Source organism: Paracoccidioides lutzii, assembly GCF_000150705.2.
Source record: "Paracoccidioides lutzii Pb01 unplaced genomic scaffold supercont2.17, whole genome shotgun sequence".
Classification (NCBI taxonomy): Eukaryota; Fungi; Ascomycota; class Eurotiomycetes; order Onygenales; family Ajellomycetaceae; genus Paracoccidioides; species Paracoccidioides lutzii.
In genome coordinates, this window is record NW_015440963.1 from 212855 (window position 1) to 236711 (window position 23857).

General features: G+C 46.5%; 8 protein-coding genes across 8 annotated transcripts; 4 read left to right on the plus strand and 4 right to left on the minus strand.

Moving 5' to 3' along the window:
- Positions 1 to 425: 425 nt before the first annotated feature.
- PAAG_06128 (hypothetical protein) lies at positions 426 to 3195 on the plus strand (the record flags this gene model as incomplete). The annotated part of the gene is made up of 3 exons (XM_002791817.1): positions 426 to 446; positions 691 to 813; positions 1351 to 3195. The coding sequence occupies 3 exons, from the start codon at positions 426 to 428 to the stop codon at positions 3193 to 3195; spliced, it is 1989 nt and encodes a 662-aa protein (XP_002791863.1).
- Positions 3196 to 4053: 858 nt separating this feature from the next.
- On the minus strand, positions 4054 to 7587 carry PAAG_06129 (RING finger protein; the record flags this gene model as incomplete). Its single annotated transcript, XM_015845797.1, has 1 exon — positions 4054 to 7587. One exon carries the CDS (start codon positions 7585 to 7587, stop codon positions 4054 to 4056), a length of 3534 nt encoding a protein of 1177 aa, XP_015700023.1.
- A 2392-nt stretch (positions 7588 to 9979) lies between these two features.
- Positions 9980 to 12330, plus strand: PAAG_06130 (gamma-glutamyltranspeptidase; the record flags this gene model as incomplete). Its single annotated transcript, XM_015845798.1, has 6 exons — positions 9980 to 10240; positions 10465 to 10498; positions 10575 to 10734; positions 10816 to 11392; positions 11473 to 11633; positions 11748 to 12330. 6 exons carry the CDS (start codon positions 9980 to 9982, stop codon positions 12328 to 12330), a joined length of 1776 nt encoding a protein of 591 aa, XP_015700024.1.
- A 1223-nt stretch (positions 12331 to 13553) lies between these two features.
- PAAG_06131 (hypothetical protein) lies at positions 13554 to 14967 on the plus strand (the record flags this gene model as incomplete). Its single annotated transcript, XM_015845799.1, has 3 exons — positions 13554 to 13787; positions 13906 to 13973; positions 14031 to 14967. 3 exons carry the CDS (start codon positions 13554 to 13556, stop codon positions 14965 to 14967), a joined length of 1239 nt encoding a protein of 412 aa, XP_015700025.1.
- A 598-nt stretch (positions 14968 to 15565) lies between these two features.
- On the minus strand, positions 15566 to 16562 carry PAAG_06132 (FAD-linked sulfhydryl oxidase ALR; the record flags this gene model as incomplete). The annotated part of the gene is made up of 3 exons (XM_002791821.2): positions 15566 to 15941; positions 16027 to 16155; positions 16354 to 16562. 3 exons carry the CDS (start codon positions 16560 to 16562, stop codon positions 15566 to 15568), a joined length of 714 nt encoding a protein of 237 aa, XP_002791867.2.
- A 1328-nt stretch (positions 16563 to 17890) lies between these two features.
- Positions 17891 to 19844, minus strand: PAAG_06133 (fluconazole resistance protein; the record flags this gene model as incomplete). The annotated part of the gene is made up of 5 exons (XM_015845800.1): positions 17891 to 18145; positions 18254 to 18521; positions 18616 to 18923; positions 19002 to 19458; positions 19546 to 19844. The coding sequence occupies 5 exons, from the start codon at positions 19842 to 19844 to the stop codon at positions 17891 to 17893; spliced, it is 1587 nt and encodes a 528-aa protein (XP_015700026.1).
- A 681-nt stretch (positions 19845 to 20525) lies between these two features.
- Positions 20526 to 21102, plus strand: PAAG_12166 (hypothetical protein; the record flags this gene model as incomplete). Its single annotated transcript, XM_015847690.1, has 2 exons — positions 20526 to 20676; positions 20759 to 21102. 2 exons carry the CDS (start codon positions 20526 to 20528, stop codon positions 21100 to 21102), a joined length of 495 nt encoding a protein of 164 aa, XP_015702681.1.
- Positions 21103 to 22588: 1486 nt separating this feature from the next.
- On the minus strand, positions 22589 to 23631 carry PAAG_06135 (3-oxoacyl-[acyl-carrier-protein] reductase; the record flags this gene model as incomplete). Its single annotated transcript, XM_002791824.1, has 4 exons — positions 22589 to 22652; positions 22718 to 23077; positions 23139 to 23490; positions 23565 to 23631. The coding sequence occupies 4 exons, from the start codon at positions 23629 to 23631 to the stop codon at positions 22589 to 22591; spliced, it is 843 nt and encodes a 280-aa protein (XP_002791870.1).
- Between the last annotated feature and the right edge of the window lie 226 nt (positions 23632 to 23857).

Here is a 23857-nt window from a genome sequence, read left to right on the forward strand (position 1 = left end):
GAGAAGAAACCGGTATCATTTATTTATTTATTTATTAACCAACCAACTAACTATTCAAAGGATTTTACCTAGTTAATAAAGAATTAGAAGAAATATTATCAACTACACTTTCCAAATATACCTCTCTCCCTTTTCCCTCCTCCAGTCACCTACCTCCCTCCGCCTCACTTCTCTCTATTTACCCTCTCATCTCGCCTCACCAACCGCACTCCCGCCGCACCCTCTTCCACTTCGCATCCTCACTCCCCGCACTCCCCCTTGAGCTCCTCGGGCCTCTCGGGCATCGACACCTGTTCTCCAAGATCAGCCCCATCTGCTCTCCCGCCTAACCGTTCCCAGTCCAGTATCTGTCCTGCCGCTGCAAATCTGGTGTCCGTTTTCGTCCCCTACTACCCTAATACCCGCCCTGATCTTCCCGCGTCATCATGGTGTCGTTTCAATGCGAGGTGAGTTGTTCTTTTTTGCGTCTTCTTTGGCTATTTCAAAGAGAATTCGATTGACTTGCGGTTTACTCTTGCCCATTATTTCCCCTCTTGTCCCCTATTCTATTGTGGGGTGGCGTAAAGTATCGTGAAAAGCAAGAGAGAGAGAAGAAAACAAGAAAAAAAAAAAAAAAAAAAAAAAAAAAAAAAAAAAAAAAAAAAAAAAAAATAGAAAATGACTCCCTGCTAACTGAACCCGGCTTCACAGGCTTGCGGCGATGTCATCACCAAGAAGAAGACAGATCCTCACCGTAACCAATGTCATGGCGCTCGTTTCTCTTGTCTAGACTGCTCAGTCGAATTCCCCGGAACCTCATATAGAGCCCATACAGTAAGCCGCCATAATTTATTTTTTTAACTTCTTTTTATTGTATCAGCTTCTTGCGCCTATATTTGCTCTTCTATTGGACCATTTCTCGTCGCAATGCCATCTTGCCTCATATATCTGCCTCTACATTCACATCATTGTCGCCAATTCGACATGTATAGACCTTGATTAGGCTGTTTGATACTGTTGTTGTTGGTGCTGTATGTTCGCGCTTAAGCGTTAGTTGCATAATATTTTGTGCGCGCCGGCCAGCGAGACAGCGAGAATGCGACAAACAAATGATTCGTTTACGGATAAGGCAGAGGATCCTCTCATGTCTCCCTGTCTCCACGTATGACCGCGCTGATTTGGCAGACGGCGTCTATAGCCTGCATCTGCTGCGTGATAGTGCCTGCGAGTGCCATTGGGCAGCAATTAGCTCATGACATTCCATTCGCGGCATTCCACCCTGAAATCTTAGAAAATCTACAGACAGATAAAAGGACTGGTTCAATATTATTTCCCGCTAACTCTTTTCTGGTTCTTTGAATCGTTCTCTAGTCTTGTATATCCGAAGCCCAGAAATACCAGGGTGCCCTCTACAAGGAGAAGCCCAGCAAATTCAAGAAGACCAAGTCCGTGACCATTGTTGAAACCCCGACCTCCAAACCTGTTGGCCCCCGTGACCCCTGGGTAGAAGATGTTACAGATGTTGACGATATCAGACCTAAGAATAATAAATCTGTTCCTCCGCATGCCCCCAGTCCTCCGCCGGCTATCCCCCGCCCGGAATCCGGAAAGTATACCTCCGCTACAACCAAGTCCAGTGCCCACGTCAACGTCTTTGACTTCCTCGATCCGTCTGACACCCCAAATGCATCGACAGTTTCCCTTGGAGGATCGAAGGAGCCCATGGTTATGCTAAAGCACGCACCCCCGCTTTTCAACACGCCCAGAGAGCTTGCAAAGCTCTCTAAGGGAAAGGACGACGAAGTGATTTACGACTTGGCCTATGAAGAAAACGGTTTCTCCTATGGCGCGGATACCCTCGAGTCTCCAATATACCAAAACGGCGCCGCAATGGATTCCACATCATCTATTTATAACAACTTCACGACTCCTGCACCCAAGCGTAGAAGAGACCCACCCCGTCAAGAACGTGCCTCGTCCCCAGATCAAGCCACCACCAGTGGTGTAGCAGGCACGGGAGATAAGAAGCGCAAACGTGGCCACATTGAAGATATCAACCCCGAAATCGCCAACTCTGCGACATACGCTGATGATACTCCAATGCTTGACGCCCCACCTTCAACATCAAATGCTACTTCTAACCCCCTGACACCTTCCCTGAACCACTCAGGACTAACTGGCGGCCTAAACCGCATGATGAGAAATTACTCACCGACCCCAGACGCAGACTACAAAACCGATGATGGCGACAGCGACAAGGGACATCGACGCTACCCCCAAGATCCCGCATCGCCTCTCAAACGCACGCGCAGGGCTGACAAGGCAACTAGCAACAATGGTAGTACTAGCAATCATACCGGTAATGCCGGTGGTGGGAGTCACAATGACGGCGCCGGGGCCGGGATCGCCATCAAGGGTCGCGCGGGTCGCATCATGTCCTTTCTTGGCGGCGCGGGGATCAACGGCGTCACCGTCAATGGCTCCAGCAATGGCTCGGTCAGTCGTGCGTTGGTGCGCACCCGACGACGCTTATCGTCAGATGGCGCTACTCCTGCTGCTGCTGCTGCTGCTAGACGGCAAAAGAGACTCCATCACGTCGAGCAGCTGGATCGCTTGGCGAGGCGTCGCAATCTTCCTAGCAATAAAAATGGAGATGGATATGATGAGAATTTCCCGCGTCGTCTGAAGGCTATTGAGTATCGGATTGATAGCGGGTCGGAGAACCGGTCGCGGTCACCGAATGGGTTGCAGGAGGTTGGTAGGGAGGGTAATATTCTTCGGCTTGTTGGGGGGGAGAATCAGCTTGTTGTTTTCAAGGGGGAGGAGGAGGGTGAAGATAATAATAGTCATAATAATAATAGTAATATCAACAGCATTAATATTAGTGATGGAAATGGGGAGATGGCGAGGAGGGAGAAGGCTGGGGCGTTTTTGGCGCTTGTCAATAAGGGGCCGGAGTCGGAGAGGGGGTGGTCAATTCATAAGGCACTTAAGAGGTTCCATCGGGAGGTTGGAGGGGGGGAGGTTGAGGGCGGTGATAGGGATAGAGATGCGGGGAAGGATAGGGGGAGGGGGAGGGGAAGGGATAGCAGGGATCGGGAGAGGGAGAGGGAGAGGGAGAGGGAGAGGGAGAAGAGGATTGAGGAGGAAAGGGAGTTGTGGAGGGCTTTGAGGCTGAAGAGGAATGATAGGGGGGAGGTGGTTGTTTTCATTTAGATGGAGAGCTATTTATTGTCTTGTTGTCTGGGGATTTCGGATTTTGAGTTGTGCCTTTTATCACCATTTATGCATTTCATTGTGTCTTTTTTTTTCTCTCTCTTTCTTATTATTTATCCCGCCTCTTTTCTTTGCTTCTCTTCCTTTTCCTCCCTTTACTTTCTCTTCTCTCCACTTTTTCATCCTTTCTGCTTCTCGTTCTGATCGACTGGACTTTGACATGGATATACAAGACAATACGGCTTTCGGTTTACATATGGAATCAGTGAGCAGGCATTTCCTTTCCTCTCTAATTTATCTGTTTTTCGTATTTTTTTTTTTTTTTTTCACTTTTCTTTTTAATCCTTTTATAAAATCTCTGTGCTAGTTTTTGGCTATGATTTTGTTTATCTTTAACTGTTTTTATGCTGTGACATTTAGCCCTCTTCATTTTTGAATCTTGAAGAGTTCTCCTCAACCAGACTAATAAGAGAATATGGAAATGAGGTTGAATGGTATTCATCTACTATTTTCAAGGTTAAGACTGCTTCACCAGTTTTTCATCTAGAAACTTTCTAACTATATGCTCACATATCATCATCATATACTCATCTATATATATAACTGATGCACTAGGCCTGAATCAAGTTCTAATCGTTTAAGCGAAATGCAATAAAATTCAACGTCATGACACTGTATTTCATGACACAATAAGCATCATATAAGATCGTAGGTCGTCATGTACAATAATGAATAAAAAACAGGGTAACACACTAACAGAAGATATCTGTACTAATTTCAGAGAATCTGCTCAAAGCATGAGTGAGAAGATGAACACAGACTGTTCAAAAGTTGATTAGAGATTGACAAACATATGCCTCATTCTCCTGACTGAATTGCCTTCCCCTCTTCATTTGACATCACATGTTTGTCTGGAATCCCCTTTGCATTTCCAGTCTCATTCTCATTCTCATTCTTATCTTTTCCCTCACTCGCACCGTCACCATCTGCAACTTGACCACCTTTTTCCATCTCCCTCTCCTCCCTCTCAATCTCCTCCTCCCAATCATCCACAACATCCTCCACAAAACCCGCAGGGAATTTCCTCCAACCACCACCAACACCAGAGCTGGGGTAAGCAGCCTTTCCCCTCCCTCCAACCCCAACTCCACTCCTCAGAACTAACGTCCCGCTCCCCCTCCCACCAGCACTGACACCGCCAACGCCTCCAAATCCAAACTCAGATTCTGGCAATCCCGTATCCACCACGGGTCGTTTCCGCGACGCAACCTGCGCCCACCCGTCACCTCCCGCAGACGCCACATGGGCAGAGCCATCCGCATCCCCACCAGCGTACACCGCCCGACTCTCCATCCTGTTCCTCTCCGCCGCAGCAGTATTCCTCCTACTCTCTCTCTCCCGCGCCCGTTCCCTCTCACGCATCTTCGCGCACTCACCAACACTAACCCCTCCAATTCCAATCCCCACCACAGCCCCATCAACCTCAGCCCCAAAACCACGCGGCGGCATCCAATGCGTGCTCTTGAACACGGCGACGTGTCGATGTGGCTCCGGGTCACAGGATTCGGACTTGAAGCCCCAGTCCGTGGCTAGGGAGTGGATGAAGGCGCGCACTTGGGAGCGGGCTGGAGGGAAGCGGGCGGTGCGTTGGGTTTGGCTTGTTGCGAGGCTGTGGAGGGTCGTTTCGTAGCTTTGCAGGGTGGTTAGAGTTGAGGTTGCGGAGAGGGTGAGATACAGGTCTAGGGTTTCGGAGGAGTAGGGGAAGTTGGCCGGCGTTGAAGTTGGGGATTGGCCATCAGCAGTGGCGGTTATGACATTAGATGTGGTTGTGTGAGGGTCTATAGAGATGTTTAGGGCGGAGGCAAGGGAGCGGTTGCGCTGGAGGCGGGCGCATTCGTCGTCGCATTTTAGTGGCGTGGGCGATTGATAATGTTGTTGGATGCGGTTTTTGTTGTCTCGTGAAGCGTTGCAGCGCTTCTCTTGCTTCAAACGACCGCAAGGGCATGTTGTTGTGACTAGGGATTGGCATGGGGTTTTCTCCTGGCAGGGAAATGGAGCGTGACATGCATCCGTACATGGGTGGGAGCAAAGCTTTTTTATCTTACCGCATGGCTGGCGACAGGGTTCGAGGGCATCCTCACACTCCCCCGGTCTATGGCAGGGTTTCTTGCATGTGTGGGAGCCGCACTTGATCTCCTTGCCGCAGACAAGGCCACAACGGGGATCTGTTAGCCAACAAGGTTGGTTCTTCAGTGACTTCTTCCCACACAAGCAGCTTTTTTCCGTTAAAAACGGGCATTTGGGGCAGCTTTCGTCATCTGTATGACAGTTGTGCGACGTCTGAGGATGTCCGCATGATTTTGGTCTCGCGCAATCGTAGTGGCAGGGAGGGGGACGAGTGCCACATGGTAATGGTGGGTAAAGCACTGATCTGCCGCAGTTGCAGGATATTTCATCGAATATTGCCTCTGGACAAGTACCGCAGCTTCCCTTGTGGCACAGTTCCTGGCACGTATGTATGGAGCATTTAAGCATCCTGCCACAAACTCGGGTACATATATGTTCCGCTTCGATATCACTGTCATGAACATGAACACCAACAGAAATCGACCTTAGCTTACGTTTCGTGGCTTGCCGTTCGATTGCCTTGCGCTCACCGGGGCAGCACCGCTCACCGCAGGAGTGCCGACCACAGTTCATTGTGGCCTTGCACATCCGGAAGCAGTGAGGTGGTTCAATTATACCTTGATGGCATATTGATTGGAAAGAACTTTTCCCACATCGACAGTTTATGGACACTCTTAAGAAACACGGCGGGCACGGACCGGTGTGGCAGAGAACGGGGCAATGGTGTTGACATGGGAGGGGTTTTCCACATGGTTCTTTGCAATTTGGTATGGGATCTTGACAAGATTTCCTAGGTTTGTAGCCAGGAATATGTGACAATGGTGTCTTCCCACATCCACAGCGCGTTACAACATCAGGAGAACTGGGACAATGGGGAATGCTTGGGTGTTGTGGATGGCACCGCTTCTGGCAAGTATGGAGTCCACAGTCAAACGGGCGACTACAGATCTCTCCACAATCAAAGCAGCCTACCCATTCCTCCATTTTTTCTCCAGATACGTTTTCACCGTGGACAAGACTACTCTTTCTCTCCTCCTCGCAATTACTGCATACCATCCGTGTTTGCGACTTTCCGCAATAACATCTGACATCGACAAGCTCCTCGCAAGCTCCGCAAAGCCCTTCATGACACGGTCGATTGCACTTGTGTTGAAGACATGGCAATAACTCCCCGCACGGCTCCTGGCAACTCCACCCGTTCTTGTAATCTGTATCAACACATTTTTTCCTCGACTCATGGCGTCCGCAGAAACAAAACTGTGTTGGCCCCATAGCCATACAAGGAGGGCAAGGACCCGCATGGCACACAGAATCACAGGGATGTGGACATCCTTTCCTCGCCTTGGAACAAGTCTGTCCGCACGAATGGGGTGGCAACCCAGGTAGAGATCGTGGATCCGTCTCCTTCTCGCACCAGCATGTATATCTCTGTGGCAAAATGTCGTGAGGCAAATTACACCCAGGACACCGCCACTGTCGCGGATGCTCCTCCCCGTCTTCATGTCCTTGCTGCTGTCTTGGTCTCGACATTACCGAGCCCTCATTATTCGACCATTTCTTGATGCAGCTGAGATGGAAGACCGTCCAGCATAACGTACATGACCACACCTTCGATTTCCGACCAAGTTCGCTCGTGCAGATGGGACATTCGTACAACCCAGAGGCGATATCTTCATGTGTGCGAGTGGTAATGTCGTGAGCGGTAGATTTCGTTTTTGTAGCCGATCGTGTGTGGGCAGGAATAGGAACGGATTTTTGAAAACCGGCTGAAGACGCAGATGTAAGGGTTCTGACTGGGCGACTGGAGGAAGGGGGATAAACTTGGACTCCGGGTACGAATTCCGGCGCATTGTGTTGTAATGGGGCCTGGTCTCCCTGATCAAGAAAGGGGTCTCCTCTAGCATTATTAGTTCCCTCTGACTCCTCTCGCGTTAATCGGCCACCAAAGGACCTCCCCGTTCCGGCCACTGTTCTCGTAGTAATGGCGGCATCACCTCGACCCCTGCTTCTTGCTGAAGTTGTCCCAGTTCCAGATCCTCCACGATTTGGTCCCCCACCTCTTCCTCTTTCTCTCCCATAAAACAATGATCTATCACGAGCTGTATTCACATTCCCACTTCCTCCACGGTTTCCTCCTCTGCCCCGGCGCGAGGGGCGTCCTAAGAACGTATTATGTGGATTTGACCTCTGATCCCCACCACGGGATTGATCCGGGGTAGTTTGCACGGCTGAAGATAGCGGAGAGATTTCTGTTCTTGTTGTCATAACTAATGACAAACTGACTGTGATATTCGTGGGGCAGGGAAATTCGAGCCTGTCGCCACTTTTCTCCAATCTTCCCGTGTGATACTCAAAGTGGATTTGAGCAAATACGAAAGTTTTCAGTGAGCCAAGAGAGGTTTTTTTTTTTTTTTAAAAAAAAAAAAAAAAAAAAAAAAAAAAAAAAAAAATGGCAGCACAGTTTGGTCTGTGTGCCGTCTGATCGGTTTAAATGTATCTTTTAGTTTGTAGGGAATGAATGGCGCAGCTCAGAGGAGCTCTCAGTGAAAGACAGTGAGATCGAAAGAAAAAAGAGCCTGATAAAGCAAATATCAAAAAATGGAGAGTAAGAACCCAGGAAATATAGGCATTAAGACACAGCTCAGGTTGAGGGCAGAGAGATGTTGTTGAAGTTCGAAAATAAGATACCAAAAAAAAGCGAGAAGTTGCCTTTGAAGCCGCACTCGAGACACTAAACCCAATTAGGGCTCAGAGCGTGGAGTGTGATGAGTCATCATATCAGAGTTAGTTGCGGGGCGGAGAACAAGCATAAAAGAATCACCCAGAACCTTCAGTTGTTCTTTTTCAGTTTCATTTTGAACACAATTACCTCATGAGGATGGAATGAGATATAGAGATGTGGAGATGTGAGATACGAGGGATATCTCTCTCCCTTCTGCCTGCTGGGCAGCGCCAATGGATGTCATGACGGCAGTCTCTTGTCGGGTTACAAGCAAGGCTCTTCCACCATTTCGTCCCAGGGGATGGATTGATGATATTTGGTTATTGTATTTACGCCTCTCTTCTGTCTGGATTCGATGTCATTCTTCATCGTATGTACAGTGGGAGGCGAACCCGCTGAGTTTCCATCCGACCTTTGAGTCAGGCGGCAAAGAGCCTTCAATCCCAATAATCATCCCACTTCCATGGATTCTGATTCTAATCGTTGTATTCGTCCACTGCATTCAATAACTAGTCATCTCAACCTGAACTATTAACTACCCTATAACAGTCCCTGATCGGCTATTAACTACCCCTCCATGCATCAGCTGTGTCATCCAATCGATTTTATTCGCCTATAAAACGACCAAGACCCGGTGGATTTCCACTTCTCGCTCTTAACTCACCACCCGATTGGCAAACTCTATCCGGCTGGGACCCAATCCGTGTTGCTCGCAGCGAGAACAAAATGACTTTTATTGCAGAAGATATTCATTGCATTCTGAGCAGTTAACTTGTTAGTTAGTTACTAAATTGTTCTCAAGGTTTTGTGTCGCCCATTGCTTGTGGTTCGTAGCAAGCAGGGTTGACATCACGGTCTTATATAAATATGAAGTTTGGTATTCCATGATATCGACTCCATCGCCTAGTTACTTTTTAACTAACTTGTCTAAGAATACTAGTTGCAGCATTTGCCAGTTGAAATATTGTGCATGGATGGAAATGTGCGTCGGTTAAAATCCAAGGTTGGGTGAATCACTGGGTAAACGAGTTCCTAGGTGCCTAGGCACGGTTTAAGGCCAGGTAAGCTGCTGTGTCCCACTATTCATACGGTTCGTACTACGGAAGAGGTAGCAATTTGTGGAGAACCTCGTGTGATTCGGCGCGTGTGCTCGGCGGCTGATTGATTTTAAGCTGACTCCCAGGTTGTTGGTTAGTTGCATCCCAAGACTTTTTATGCTTTAGACGAGGATGTAGTGGGCATATGTTTGATCTCTGAAGAACTCCACTTGCTCATTCGAGGATGAGAGAAAACGTAGCCAAAACCCCAGAAATAGGGAATTTCGGAGTGATGTTCCTTTCTTTGAGCCCCAAATTCTTAAAAATACTTCCAAATTGGTTGGTTAGGTTCAGGCTCTTTGTCTTTTCATCACCATCATCACCAGCAGCAGCATCTTCTTTCTTCTACCGCAGCTGGACTGGACCCTTCCACACCAAACAACTCCTCTCGAAAACCCAGTCCTGTCAGCTGGGTTTACGAAATAGCACCCTAATTCTTGTAGTTTTAACTCAAACTCTGTCAACCTCTCACGTCCCCCTTACCCTTCTCCCCCTTTCCCCTTTTCCCGATAATCAGCCCCAAAACCCGCCTAGCAGCAGTTGTATTACAGAGAGTCTATCTATACCTCCCGAAGAGAGAGCCCTGGGTTGCCCCAACTGCGGCTGGCTACTGCACCGCGCAGTTTCTGTCCCCAGGTAGGAAGTTGGTCAATCTGGTACCACACCGGTCGGGACGTATCAAAATCAAAATAAAATAAACTCACGAAAAAAATTCTGTGAAACGGAAGTCTACTCAGCTGAGCAAATTCCGACATCGGGAAATTCAAAATTAACACACTCTGTTTCCCCCCCGCTGTGAGGAGAGAGTTTCTCTCTCGTCCCCCTTTCTTGGGCCAAGATGCTCACCGGTTTACTTGCAACTGTCTCTTTCGCGGCCATGATGCTGCTAACGGCGTTTTATCTTTTCTCGTCCATTGCGACATTCAGGGTAGCGTGGAGTGTCAGTTCAGGTCAGGGACAGGCGAAAACTGGTTTCGATGGTACGCCCGGCAATGAAGACGTTCCTGGTCGCAGTTTGGGTGCCGTTGCATCTGAGAACGGATATTGCAGCGGGCTGGGCGTGGGGATGTTGAAGGAGGGAGGAAATGCTGTTGATGCTGTGAGTCTTTCCATATCATTTTTTCCTTTTTTTTGGTGAGTAATTGAGCCCTTTTTCATTGTTGTTGCAAAATTATCACTATGCATTGTTTGTTTTGTATCAATTTAAAGCGTTGGTTTGTATCTCCACATGCATAATCAAGAGCAATCAAGAGCAATCGAGAGAAGAATTGGCTTTCTATGCTCTTTGAAATGCTAACACCATGCCCTAATTCAAACGACCAGATGGTTGCAACTGTCTTCTGCATAGGGGTAACTGGTGAGCCACCATCAACATCCTACATCATTTTTGTGTCAGGTGTGTTCCCTTGCTAATCGCATCATCGTTATCCTAGCAATGTATCATTCCAATATTGGGGGTGGTGGATTTGCTGTTGTTCGCACGCCAGAAAATAGATATGAGTTCGTTGATTTCAGAGAGACAGCACCTGCCGCTGCATTTGAGGATATGTATAAAGATAATGAACAGGCATCCATAACTGGTGGGTTGGCTAGGTACATAATTTTCTTTCTCACCTAGTAAAACTTAAGTTTATACTAACCAATTGCAAATCCTTTCTTTCATATCGTCTGCAGCGGCGTTCCAGGTGAGGTTCGTGGGTTGGAATATCTGCATAAGAAATATGGCTCCCTGCCGTGGCCAAAGGTCATGCAGCCTGCCATTCGCACTGCGCGGGATGGGTGGCGGGTCAATGAGGATCTGGCCCGTATGATGGAATCCGAGACAAAGGATGAAGATTTTTTGTCCAAAGATCCATCATGGGCCATTGACTTTGCACCCAATGGAACACGACTGGGGCTGGGAGACATCATCACCCGTAGAAGATATGCTCGTACTCTCGAACAAATCGCTAATCATGGCCCCGATGCCTTTTATTCCGGTCCCATTGCTGAGGCCACGATTCAAGCCCTTCAGGCTTCAAATGGAACTATGACTCTGGGCGACTTGAAGAATTATACGGTGACGATTCGAAATGTTTCACAGATCATGTATCGGGGTTATAGGGTTACCGGTGCGAGTGCTCCGTCAGGAGGTTCCGTTGGGCTGAGTATTTTGAACATTCTGAATCAGTACGATCGTTTCTTTTCACCAGGAACTGTAAATCTCAGTACACATCGAATGACTGAGGCGTATCGTTTTGCCTACGGACAAGTGAGAGTTCCCAGCCCTTTGTTAAAAATGAAATGACAGGTTTTGGGTGCTGACGGGGATGATCCCTCTTACCATCTCAGCGGACGTACCTGGGTGATCCGTCCTTCGTAGATAACGTCACAGAATACGAGGAGGACATGCTAAGGGTCTCCACGGCTGCTCAGATTCGAGCCAAAATCTTCGATGAAAACACCCAGAATGTGTCTGCATATGATCCAGCGGGACACCAAATTTTAGAAACGTACGATTCCATCCCCAACCTCTCCTTTCCTAGTATTTGACGAACCACAGCGACCATCGCTAGACGAAATCATAATTTTCTTTCAAAGGGGAAGTGCTAACACCCATACCGTAGGCCCGGGACCTCCCATCTTGTCTCAACCGACAGGACAGGGCTCGCCGTTAGCCTCACCACAACTATAAACTTAATATTCGGCAGCAAACTCATGGTCCCCGAAACCGGCATAGTCATGAACAATGAGATGAATGACTTCTCCATTCCAGACACCAGTAACAAATTCGGCTACATCCCAACACCGGCCAACTTCATCCGGCCAGGAAAACGCATGCTCTCCTCCATGTGCCCCATCATCGTCACGCATCCAGACGGTAGCCTATTCTTTGTGACAGGTGCAGCGGGCGGCTCACGCATCATCACCGCCACAGTGCAGAGTGTGATCAATGTCATTGATAGAAAATTGAATGCGTCTAGGGCGCTCGAAGAACCCCGTCTGCATGACCAGCTGGTGCCGAATTTGACGTTGTTTGAGTGGGCGTTTGATAACAGCACTGTGGAATTTATGGCGGAGAGAGGTCATAATGTGACGCGGGTGGCGCCGGGGTTCAGTTCAGTGCAGTGCATCCAGGTGTTGGGAAATAGTACCTTTGAAGCTGTTGGAGAACCGAGACAGAAGAACTCGGGGGGGATTGTTGTATGAGCTCCGGGTCTGGTGTATGGATATCTCGAGGTTTCTCCGTTTTTATACCATAATACCCATTTCGCATATTACGCATATAGAATTGAAAGACATGATTATATTATATAGGAATACGTAGTTTAATCAGAGCAACATAACGTAATCCACAATCGAGTCGGCCGCCAGAAACTAGATGTTAAGGGTTGAAGATTGGAAATAGTTGACAGGAAGATAACTAGTTATTCTCTTCATAAATGCTGATCGTGAAGGTATTGCTTGTTTATCTAGGCCCAGCACTCATTCAACAAGTCTATCTGTTCAGTCTGGGTTCGTTAATGAAATTTGCATGTAAATTTGTCCTTGAAGGCTTGCCATTAAGCCAGTTTTATAGAGTGAGATATCTTTTTTAAGTGAGCAGCCTCATGAATTGAAGCTATTTCTTGATTTTTAAGAGCAATACTTGCAAGCTCAAGTCTGTCCTCTATTTCTACAGAGGTTTTGTATTTTTAGTGCGAATTGGTGGCATTCTTGCGGTTTGAAGTGGCTTAATTGAAGAATTGCAGGGTGTGAGATTTGATGGCCGACTGGTTGTGGATTAGTTACGTTAAATATTTTAGTTAACTAGTCAACTAGTTTACCTGTCTTAATAAGAGCTCGTCCATCGTAATTTATCTGATGCGGGAATTTGTACTTTTAATTTATATAAAGGGTTGGTACAAGCGACAGGGTTTTCGGCGTTAACTATGCACGATAGTTAGTTACTCCATCCAGGAATTGCTGCACTTCACATTTATGTGTCCACATAATGAATGGATGTTTGAACTTGCTTCTGGTTGGTTTCTCCACGGAATCGATATTAAAATAAGTGGGTAACCAGTCCGCAAAAGAAAGGATTCATCGTACCATCCCGAGGTCTCGTTCTGTTCATCAAGCATTCTCATATATTCTTAGGTGACCATTTATCATGGTTGATTCTACACCGTGTCCTCCCATCTTACATGGGCTTACCTTACTAGTCACACATAGTTGAGCTATTTTTAATCGGGCGATGGGCATGGAGATGCCCTTGAAACCCAGCGGGGTTAAACATTTTCGCGCGCCTAGGCGTCAATTTGAGATTAGGCAGCTCCTCTGGCCATCTTTATATATATGCTGATTCCACGAACAGATGAAAGTCTGTACTTCAAGAGGGCCAAGTTAGACCAATACGTTCAATAACTGCCTAATAACTGCATGCTAGAATAATGTTTATCACATATGGGTCTTCCTTCTTTCTTTTAGCATTGGCTATAGTTGGCAATGCGGATTCATGTACGTGGGCCCAAGCAGAAGACCGAAACCCGGAGGGACTTCCCATTTGCGAAAAATGTGTTTCTCGGGAGGATATTTTGGCCCCTGGAATCGGATTCGATATTGCTGATTCATACGGGACAGCTGCAATCCGGTATTTCAATGGCTCTACGGAGAATTTGGCGAAGGTAGGCGTGTCAGTGATTTCTGCGAATCTATGTGTCTCTCGATGGATATACGGTCATGCATCATGGGACGAGGCGAAACGAGCAAAGACTAGCTGCAAAACGCTGATATGATGTGTAGGTAGATGGAGATGAACATTACCAAGCACTCATCAGAAAGCTTGAAGCGGGCCCTCCTTCACCAGACTGGTCAGTCTCAATGCCTTATCTTATAAAAAATTTGTGAAAGATCTGATTCTTCAGCAGTTCTATGCCCAATAACCTCTGGGAGAAATTTCTCTGCTGGAGGCTAAGAGTGCAAAGGAAGCTGAATAAAAGCCGGGGCCTCCCAGCTACATATGACGTTGGAACACTGGGATCCCTTTTTAAAACCCTCCGTCTCGCAGTCGACGACAAACTTGGTGATGGTTTTTGTACTCGTGTGCTTTTTGCATTCTTCCCAGTGCTTCCAGGCCTGACGCTTGAAGATTTCCATGACGCAGTTGAGTACGCGGGCCTTTCGCACATCGACTCCCCATACGGCCAGGATTACGTATCAGAGGTATCTGCCGCTGGCGCCGCAATGGGCTACGGCATCTGTGGCAACTTCACGGATGTACACGATTGCCTGGACGAAGAGAATTCGCTGCCGTGGAGCCAAAAGCTCTTTTTAAGTTTCACGGATGCGTCATTCACGGCAGTAAATACATATTCCAGCAATGCATTTTACATCCATTGGACGTCGAAACAGGTCCATTTTGACCTGGGCTGGGGTAGTTTTCCCGTGGACACTGGCGAGAATATGCAAAGGAACTATTGGAAACGTCTTCGTGATACCATTGTGCAGGTGGGTTTGGAATGCGAGGAGTTACCATCGACCCTGTTGGTTGTTGGCGAGCATGCGTCAAATCCTGAATTCCAAAAGACGCTCAAAGAGGCTTTACAGGAAATGTTATCAAGCCACAATGGCGATGTAGATAATTTGAGGTGGACGTTGGAAAAGGACGAAGGCGCTCTTCGCCCTGCTTCCATTGACTACGAATTCATTGTGGCTAGGGGAGCAGCGGTGTTTGCGAAACGATCTTTGGAGGCTCTAAACTTTTGCTGGGAGCCTCCGGAGTGTGATGAAGATCGCGGCTCTCTATTCTTGGACCTGCTCAATAAGGGCTATGCAGAACAAGTTGTTTTGGACGGGGCTTTGTGAGATACCCTTTGATGATTTAGTTTTAATGAACGGTGCTACACCTAAATATGTGCTTGTAACTCCTAAAGTTTACATTTTACTCAGGCCTGCAATGAGAATGTTGTTTTATTCCACACACAAATTGTGCAAATATTAAGAATGGAATTATCCACTATCCTTTTCGTATAATTATAGGTTTTAGCATATATTTTATTAATATATATATTCGATAACAATTGTATAGTTAACATTTTTGTGTGTGGGGTTTTTGATTTTAGCCTGTCATTTCAAGAGAGGTGCTCTCACTATTGTACAAAGGAATGTTGAACAGAAACAAAGCCACAGAGATAGAATGCAGATGTGCAACAACAAAATGTCAAAGCACAATGCCAGCTAGCTTCAAAAAAAAGCCTCATGCATATTTTCATCATAATCTCGACTTGGATATAAAAGCCTGGTTGGTCGTGTACAGTAGGTAGCATCAAAAATAAAATTTATCTTGTAATTAACCGTTTGTTGGCCTAAATATATTAGCATTAGCGAACAAGCACTAACGGAAGGCTTTCGAAGTTGCGATTGTACGACCACAACGTGGGCATGGAGGAACCAGGGGCATCACTTACGGTTCTATATTAATTTTTACTGGTGTGAAAGAACTACCAATCCTACTTTCCCTCTCGTTCTGCGACAATATCTTCTTCGAACTGCTTTCCATCTCTTTGCCGGAAACAGAGCCACCAGCACTAGCTGCAGTGTTTTTGAGCCCCTTTTGTTTCCCTTCTCTGTCCTTCCCCCCTTTGTTGTCGTCCTCGTCGTCATGCGCACAACCACAGTCGTAGAAATCCCCGATCTTGCTACAGTCGAAGATATCTTTGTGTAGCATTTTGTTCACTTCATTATGGACATGACATGCCCAGGCAGCAGCAGAGGAGCGCGAAGACACCTGCGGTGGGAATTTCGCCAAATGGGTTTGGAAATGAGACGCGCATTCGCCACTGTTATCGACAACGAATGAAGTAGTTAGCAGATGCCCATTCATTCATTGCTGGTGTTTGCACGCAAGAGCCGCTAAGAACATACCAGGGATACAATCTTGAAAACAAAAATATATATGATCGTAGCGTTTCCTGCTGTTCGCTTGAAGGCTTGTCTGGAAATTGAGCCATCATGGTATGAAACACTTTCCAGGCTGCACGGCCCAGCTCCGCCCTAAGAATACGTTTTTGTGTTAGCTAATAATACTGTGTACACCGCCATTTTCACACCAGTTATCCCCCCTACTCCGCATCTCTCAACGCATGGGCAGGACAGTTGGATCGAAAGGCATTCGTTGATTAAACTTTGAATAGCAGCCACAACTCCCAATCGAAAAGCAGCATTCATAGACTAAGCACAAATTTTGCTCACTTTGCAGTCTCATTTCCCATCTTCTCCATCACAACAGGCCCCTGCAACATCTTATCCGTAATCTCTACATTCGGGATTGTTCTATCGAAATGGCCTGGGGCGCGGGTGGCGGGAGACAATGGGGAGCTTTGCCGGAGGAATGTGAGCGTGAGGATAAAGAAAAGGCCAAGACCAATAACAATAAATAATCGCGAGGTCGGTCGGGCCATGTTCTAGGGTGGTCAGGATGTGGGGGAGGGGAGTTGGGGCCGAGCGACTACCCACCCAATCGACCTGGACGGACGCGACGGAATGGCTCACATCCAAAGCAGAGGAAATGTGTCGAATGGAGATGGTTCGCCAGATAAAGAATCACTCTTGGGGATCCCTGCTATTTATTGCCCAAGCTATTCTTTGGAAGCCGCTGCGACAACAAGTTCGAGAACTACAAACTACACAAATGGGTTGTGATCTGACCAGATTGCCTGTTTAGGTTTAGCTCCGTGGTTGATCCTTATATAATCTCCGCTCCGCCCCGCCAAGAAGCCAAGATACCAAGAAACCAGAAACTTCGGCTTTCCCGCTGTTGGCTGCTCACAACGCACACAATGCCATTTAGCTGCTGGGGAATGGATGTGGGGTGGAGTATTAATCTCAATACCATCAGCTTTCTTTTTCTTTTTCTTTTTCTTTTTGTAATGCTATTTTTATCAAGCATGGTCACAGATCATAGATTGAGTTAAATTTGCCAGAGCTGAGAATCACAAGATTGTGAAGAGATGTCTGTTCTGGCAATATCTTGAATGAGATCTTAAAACCCTCTACTTGAGGTATCGATCTGAAGCTGCCATATACAGCTCAACCCTCAATAAATCTCTCTATGATTAGTTGTTGAATATTTGAATATGACTAATGAAATGTAACTCTTTAGTTATCAAACCCTATGGAGAACATAATCAAAGTGGCATAGGAGGCCTAGGGGAACACGAGGATATTTTCGGGACACTCATCATATATGTTAAAAAGAAGGATAATAAAAATTAGCTTATTTCAATGATGAGTGGATTTGGCAACAAAATATCACAGTTGCTCTCAGGTTACTAATTGGAGCAGGTGGCTGTTCTACATGGCTTGTTGATTTGGAGAACTGCGCAAATGCAAGCTTCTAGTCTGACATAAATATAAATTCTACAGAAACTGGAGGCTAACAATGTCCTATAACCCACAAAGCTAGCCGCAAGCTACCCTTCGTGATGTGACGTCAAACTTTCAGATAAGGTTGCTTGCATTGATCGGTTCCGTGGACGGGAGGAGGCTTAATTTAAGCTTTATTCAACAACATCCAATCTTCCTCCCAATCAACACGAAACTATAGAGGATAAAGATAAGTCTCTCTTTACATATCAATCTAAAGAAAATAAAAAATCCAACGCCGGGATATGCAAAGTGATGCAAGATACCACAACTTATGAGTGGAAAAAGATAATCAGGGAAAGATATCCAGAAAAGGAAAACAGAAAGAAAATGAGATTTTGTAATCCCAATTAGACAATCGTGTCTAAAAGGTAACACGGAATCTCTTGCTCGTTCTCACCCTCTCTCCGTATTGGTAGAAGAACCAGGGAATCGGTACCATTGCAAGCGCAATGAATCCCAGCAAAGAATTCCCCCATCCAAGGCCCAGGGCGCGGTACATCTTCAAGCCACAGAGTGGGAGAACAGCACCGCCAAGGGAACGGAGGACGGTGTTAGCAGCTATGGCACTGGCAGAGTGCTGGGTAAATGCGTCGACGAGGTAGGTTGATCCAGTCATCTACGAAGTGGTAGGCAGCTTGGTTAGAACAGAACTTTGACGATTGTTTTTTAAGTGTTAGGAATAGTAAAAATGGGCTGTGGGCAAGCCAAGAAGGGCAATACTTACAAATATTAAAATCATCCCCACACCCACGAACCCGGTGCCAACGATGGGTACAACATAATGCACACCTTTCTCCGCTGTCCACCCATACCAGAATAGCCCGATCGGAATGCAAAGGCCCCCGGGAATCATTAGCGGGATTCGGTATTCAGGTTTTAGCTCGCCATTGTTCTTCTTTGCTAGGATTTGGAGAATACGATCTGATGTTGTTCCAATGACAACAAGACCTAGCATTGATCCCACACCAATGCCGAGAAATGCGAGTCCAGTACTTCCTAATAAGCACAGGGGTTATTCAAGTGAATACACGGGAAGTTTTCTATCGGAAATCACAGCTCTTGACTGGAGACCGCAAGAATATGTACATACCTTTGGAAAAGTGATATTGCCTCTCGAAAACGCTTGTGAAGGTGGTGAAAAGAAGATAAATGTAGCCGTAAATCACAGCCGTGAAGAGCGATATCAGAAATACAATCGGGGACATAAAGAGCATTTTTGTCGGCCTGACAATAGAGAAAAGAAAGAGTTCTTTGGTGGTTTTACCCGTGTCAAGAACGGATTTCAGGTTTAAGTTGCCAGTTTCTTTGATAAGGCGCTTCGTTTTCCGTTCCAAAAGGATAGAGTGACACGACTCAGTCATAAAAATAAAAGTATTAAGGGTGACAGCACCGGACTGAAGACAGGAGGGAGGATTAGTTAGCAACGGCTGATAACCCCTTAGGTCGCTAGCAGAGGCGACAAATTTACTAACCGCTATAGCAAGAATCCAAAACGTCCACCGCCACCCCATCGCTTCAGTTAAGTATCCCCCTGCAATAGGGCCGACGACTGGACCGATGAGTGGTCCAATAGCCCACGCGCCCATAGCGGCTCCTCTCTTTTTTTGCGTAATCATATCTGCTAATGAGGCCGCTCCGATTGTCAAAGGGCAACTGCCGGCTGCGCCGGCCAAGAAACGAAAGCCAATAAGTGAGCCAAGGTCGGGTGCCAGAGCACAAGCGATGTTGAAGATGACAAAAAGCACATTGCAGGAATGGTAGAGATACATTCGTCCATATAATTCTGAAAGTGGAGCGATAATCAGTGGGCCAAATGCATATCCCACTAGATAAACAGACACAACAAACGACGCGAGTTCTGGATTTGAACTTTTGAACTCGCGCATGACGTCCATAATGCCAGGGGCGAACATGGAGGATCCAAGGGGTCTAGCCATAGTGCGTTAGCCGTGAGAAGTGGATTTTTTAAAATAGAACCAATGAAAGCGATTCCAGCTTGACATGCAATCGACATACGTTAGGAAGGTAATCAATGTTATGTTTAGAACGTTGGAAGTTTTCTTGGTCATGGGCCAATTGTACGGATTCATGGGATCATCCGGTCCATCCCAGTCGACTTTGTTCAAATCTGAAACCTCCCCATCTGATTCTGACGTGTCGCAGACCGGAGTGCAGCCTACATCCTCAGACGGTAGGCAAGGCCTTTTCTCTATATCGACCAGGCCTTTATGTGTATCCGCTGGAAAGTATGGTCGTAAAGTCTGGTCAACAGATCTTGTATCACAATCATCACCGTCAGACACGGGTTTAACCATTGTTGAAAACTCTAGGAGGGTGTATTAGTATCAAATGTGGTTATCATTCTGCAGGCATTTGTTAGATACGTACTGTCACTGGCCCCCAATTTGGACCGATGACAGAAACCAGGTGGAATAATCAATGTCAACTATTGCGTCTCCCGAGTTTCTCTTCAGACCTTCGACAAATGTGTCAAAATTGAAGCGTGATTGAACACTGTTTCGCTCCCATTCTTCTAACGGAAACGAATGCGGAGATTCAGGGGTGGAGTAAGGCGTTTGGGGAAAATAGGAGGGCAAAATTTAACCACCAAAAAAAAAAAAATAAAATAAAATAAAATAAAAATAAAATAAATCACATCAGGTTTGATGTGTAGAGAGGGAGAGTAGAGGTTCCGTGTTTGTGGTAATTAGCAAAATAAGAACACCGGAATGGCCAAATCTCCCGCAGGGGACGACAGCTTGCTCAAACCTGATCGATGGTCTAAAAGGAAACGAGGCATCAATGGAAAAGTTCCCTGAGAGCAGAAAGATATTCAAACAAGCAGCTTTGAATGGCGGACTAAGGAGGTGTCAAAGGCTGATAATATGTATCGGGTAAGAAAACTTGCTGGGGATATCAAGGAATGAACGTGGTCATTCAAGGGGTGATCACAGGTATTATTAAATATCTTTCAGTTTAAAAAAGAAAAGCGGACCATGGAACTGCTGAAGAAATTGCTTGACAGAAGCTTATCCTTGCCATTCCCTGCCAAATCCTTTGTGAAAAAGAAGCACGCCGGTGACTTGAATCCGGGATGGCAATTACCAAGTGCAGACACCGCGCCCCACCAGGCTGTGGGTCTAGCAGGTTTGAGGTCCACCACAGAGTACTTGTTCGGCATTTCTTTTCGTATGACCCATCTTCATAAATCATAACTTGGGCATTGCAGCATCGACCGCCGTATCTCCAAGCAGGGAGGGTGGCCTTGGCTTCAAGGATCTAACAGCGGTTGCAGGCTTCTTCCAGTGGCAGAATATTGTGAAACCGGTGTGGACATTAATTATGCACACTGTTCTCGCCATGTTGGGTCGATCTCCTCTTGACCCTAAGGGATTTCACGGTTTTGCAAATCCAGCACAACTGGGTTGGTTGCTGAAGTCTGATACAAAATCTCATCAGTTGTGTGACTGGGAGGAGAATCAAGGAAATAACCAGACCTTTGGGGGGGAGGGACCGCACCACAGAATGAAAGCAACACCCCTCTGCTATCATTTCACTGGTTCTCGTTTTTAATGGGTTGGAGCCTTAAAGAGAACGTCTGATCGGGTCCATCTGGACGAGTCCACCGTTGCTCCTCCATCCCCAGAACGAGGAAGATAAGACTGTTGGAGCATATCCAGTGATGAGCAACCAAAGCGTCAAGGCAAAAAGGTTGACATCTCCTGAGCAGGCTCTGCGCGAGAAGTTGGGAAACAAACGTTTGATGTCTGGGTTAGTTCATAACTAGTTCGTTAGTTATGCATGCACAAGCAATGTTCACAAATATTCACAGATCCAATGCCCCACTGAAAAACTTAAGTTAACTAACTATTAGTAATCATCTGTTAACTAACTATGGGAACAGGTCGAAACCTTTTCCGTGTTTTTATTAGGTCTGCTTGTTGGTGTCCCCTGATGTCTTCCATAGTACTTTTTCTGGTCTGGGGGTTGATCCTCAGAAGTCATGACGGGTCTGCTGCCATCCTTCTGAGGGAAATCAGTGGCCCACCGGGCAGTTTATTGTTGGTAGCAGAATTGGACTACCGATGAATAATCGTGTCTTCGGGAGTCCAACGCCAGCCGTATCATATCATGGCTGGCATCCATGGGTGCTGCATCGACATAACTCGGCACGGGAGTCAGCCCCGGCTCTTGGATTAGAGCAATTCTCTGAACTCTTCATTACTTATTCATAACTATATGCATAATGTTGATACACTCGAAACACACAATAAAAGTTATGCAGCTGCCCCTCGCAAATACTTCCCCCAGTCGTGTTGTTGCCTTTAGAAGCAGCGTCTTGCAAACAACCAGTTTGTGGCCCTCCAAACCATCTGAAACCTGTGTGGACTATTAATACTAATAATAGGCAATATGCAATAGGGCAATAGGCAATAGGCCACAGTGAGGCAATAGTATGCCCCCTTGAGAATGGAACATCACGTGAACCAACCCATTCAGGATGCATTGCGGCATGTGGATTGCTAGATATATGTTGAATCGCCATTTCACAACAAAAGCCCATGCACCGTCTCGGGGTATCAAAGTCGCTTTTCATTCATTATCGATACAGAAGCTTTCCTTCATATGCATCTCAGACTCGGTGAAGATCCAAATGACATCTCTACGGCCAACTCTCGACTTTGCTAACGGCGCTATCGGTGATGTGAACGACGAAGTTTCCCCCCCAGAATGGGTCAGAATTGGGCATCCTTTTATGGCACCTGACACATGACAAATGTGTGTGTGTGTATGTATGTATGTATGTATGTATGTATTTTGCATGATACACACACTTAATCAACATGGAATGGGAATATATAATTATTTAAAAAAAAAAAAAAAATTGTGTAGAAGTTTATCGGGATTCAGTTATCTTCATGTGGGTAAGTTAAGCAACAACAATGGTAACATGTCAGGCCTATCCGCCTTCTTATGTAATCCGCACCGTATATAACTTCCGCGTAGCTAGCGATCGCTACATAATCAATCAAGCAATCTATCCTTCACATAACACAGCCTAGAGCCTTTCTGCGATATTCCCCAGCCTTTTCCCCCCATCTACAGCAATAACAACACCGTTACTTTTCATAAATCAGCTGCGTTCAAACCATCATTGGCTAATCAGAAAAGTGGAGGAGAGACTTACATATAGTTCCCTGCTGGGGAGCAGAGATATATCATGACTCCGGCGATATCCTCCGGTTCCCCCAATCTTCCACGAGGAACATTTGAACTCAGCTTCTCTACTCCCCCGAGATTTTCGATCAGCCCGTTTGCAAGCTTTGATGGGAAAAAGCCAGGAGAAACGGTATTTGTTGTGATGTTCCGGGGTCCCAACTCAAGGGCGAGATTCCTTGCCAAGTGGTTTGCTGCAGCCTTGGAGACCGAATACATGATCGTGCCGTTTTCACCGACATGGGGGACATTTGTACCCGCGACGGAACTGACAATGATCACTCTCGACGGATCTCGAGGTGTACCGGCGGCTTCCAGCAGAGGAGCAAATCTGCTCGCAAGTCAGCTTATTCCGGAAGGCAGTGCTGTATGTCAGAAAAACCCTTGCTTACAATCTAGCTAGATTGAAAACACCTCTGACGTTGAGATCGAGGATCTTCTGCGAACTCCAATCTGGAGTTGGCTCAAAGGGACCTCCCCACGTAGCGCCAGCATTTGCAACCAGAATATCAAGCTTTCCATCGCTTTTTCTGACCTCATTAGCTAGTTTTTCAATTTCTTCTGTGTTCGCCACATTGGCCTGGATCCCAACCGCATGTCCAGTGATACCTGGGAGTCGATTTAGTTTTTCCACCGCCTGGTCAATGCCTTGTTCCCCGCCGGATTTCCTAGCAGTGATGATGACTTTCTTTGCACCCGCCAAAAGAAGTGCGGTAGCTGTGTGGAGTCCGATTCCTCTCGACCCTTAAAAAACATAATCAGTAAAACGACGAGCATACAAGTAGAGCAGAATTGAATTGAATAGAGTTTTAACTCACCTCCCGTAACGAGAGCGATCTTGCCGTCAAGGCGAAAGAAGGAATCGAAACCACGGATTTCCGACATTTTTAACAGAAACCAATCTCGCCGCTTGATGTATATAGGTAAGAAGATTTTAAAGAAAGCAAGGAAAAATTAAAAAATTAAAAAAAAAAAAAAAATATCTGATCCAAAACGTCACGATCAAATGCAGCCAACGCATGATAAATTTCATGGGCAAATTAGCTCCATCTGATTCCCCGCGAGAAGGGAGGTAGTTCGGTTGTTGATCCACATTTTCCTATCATCCCGC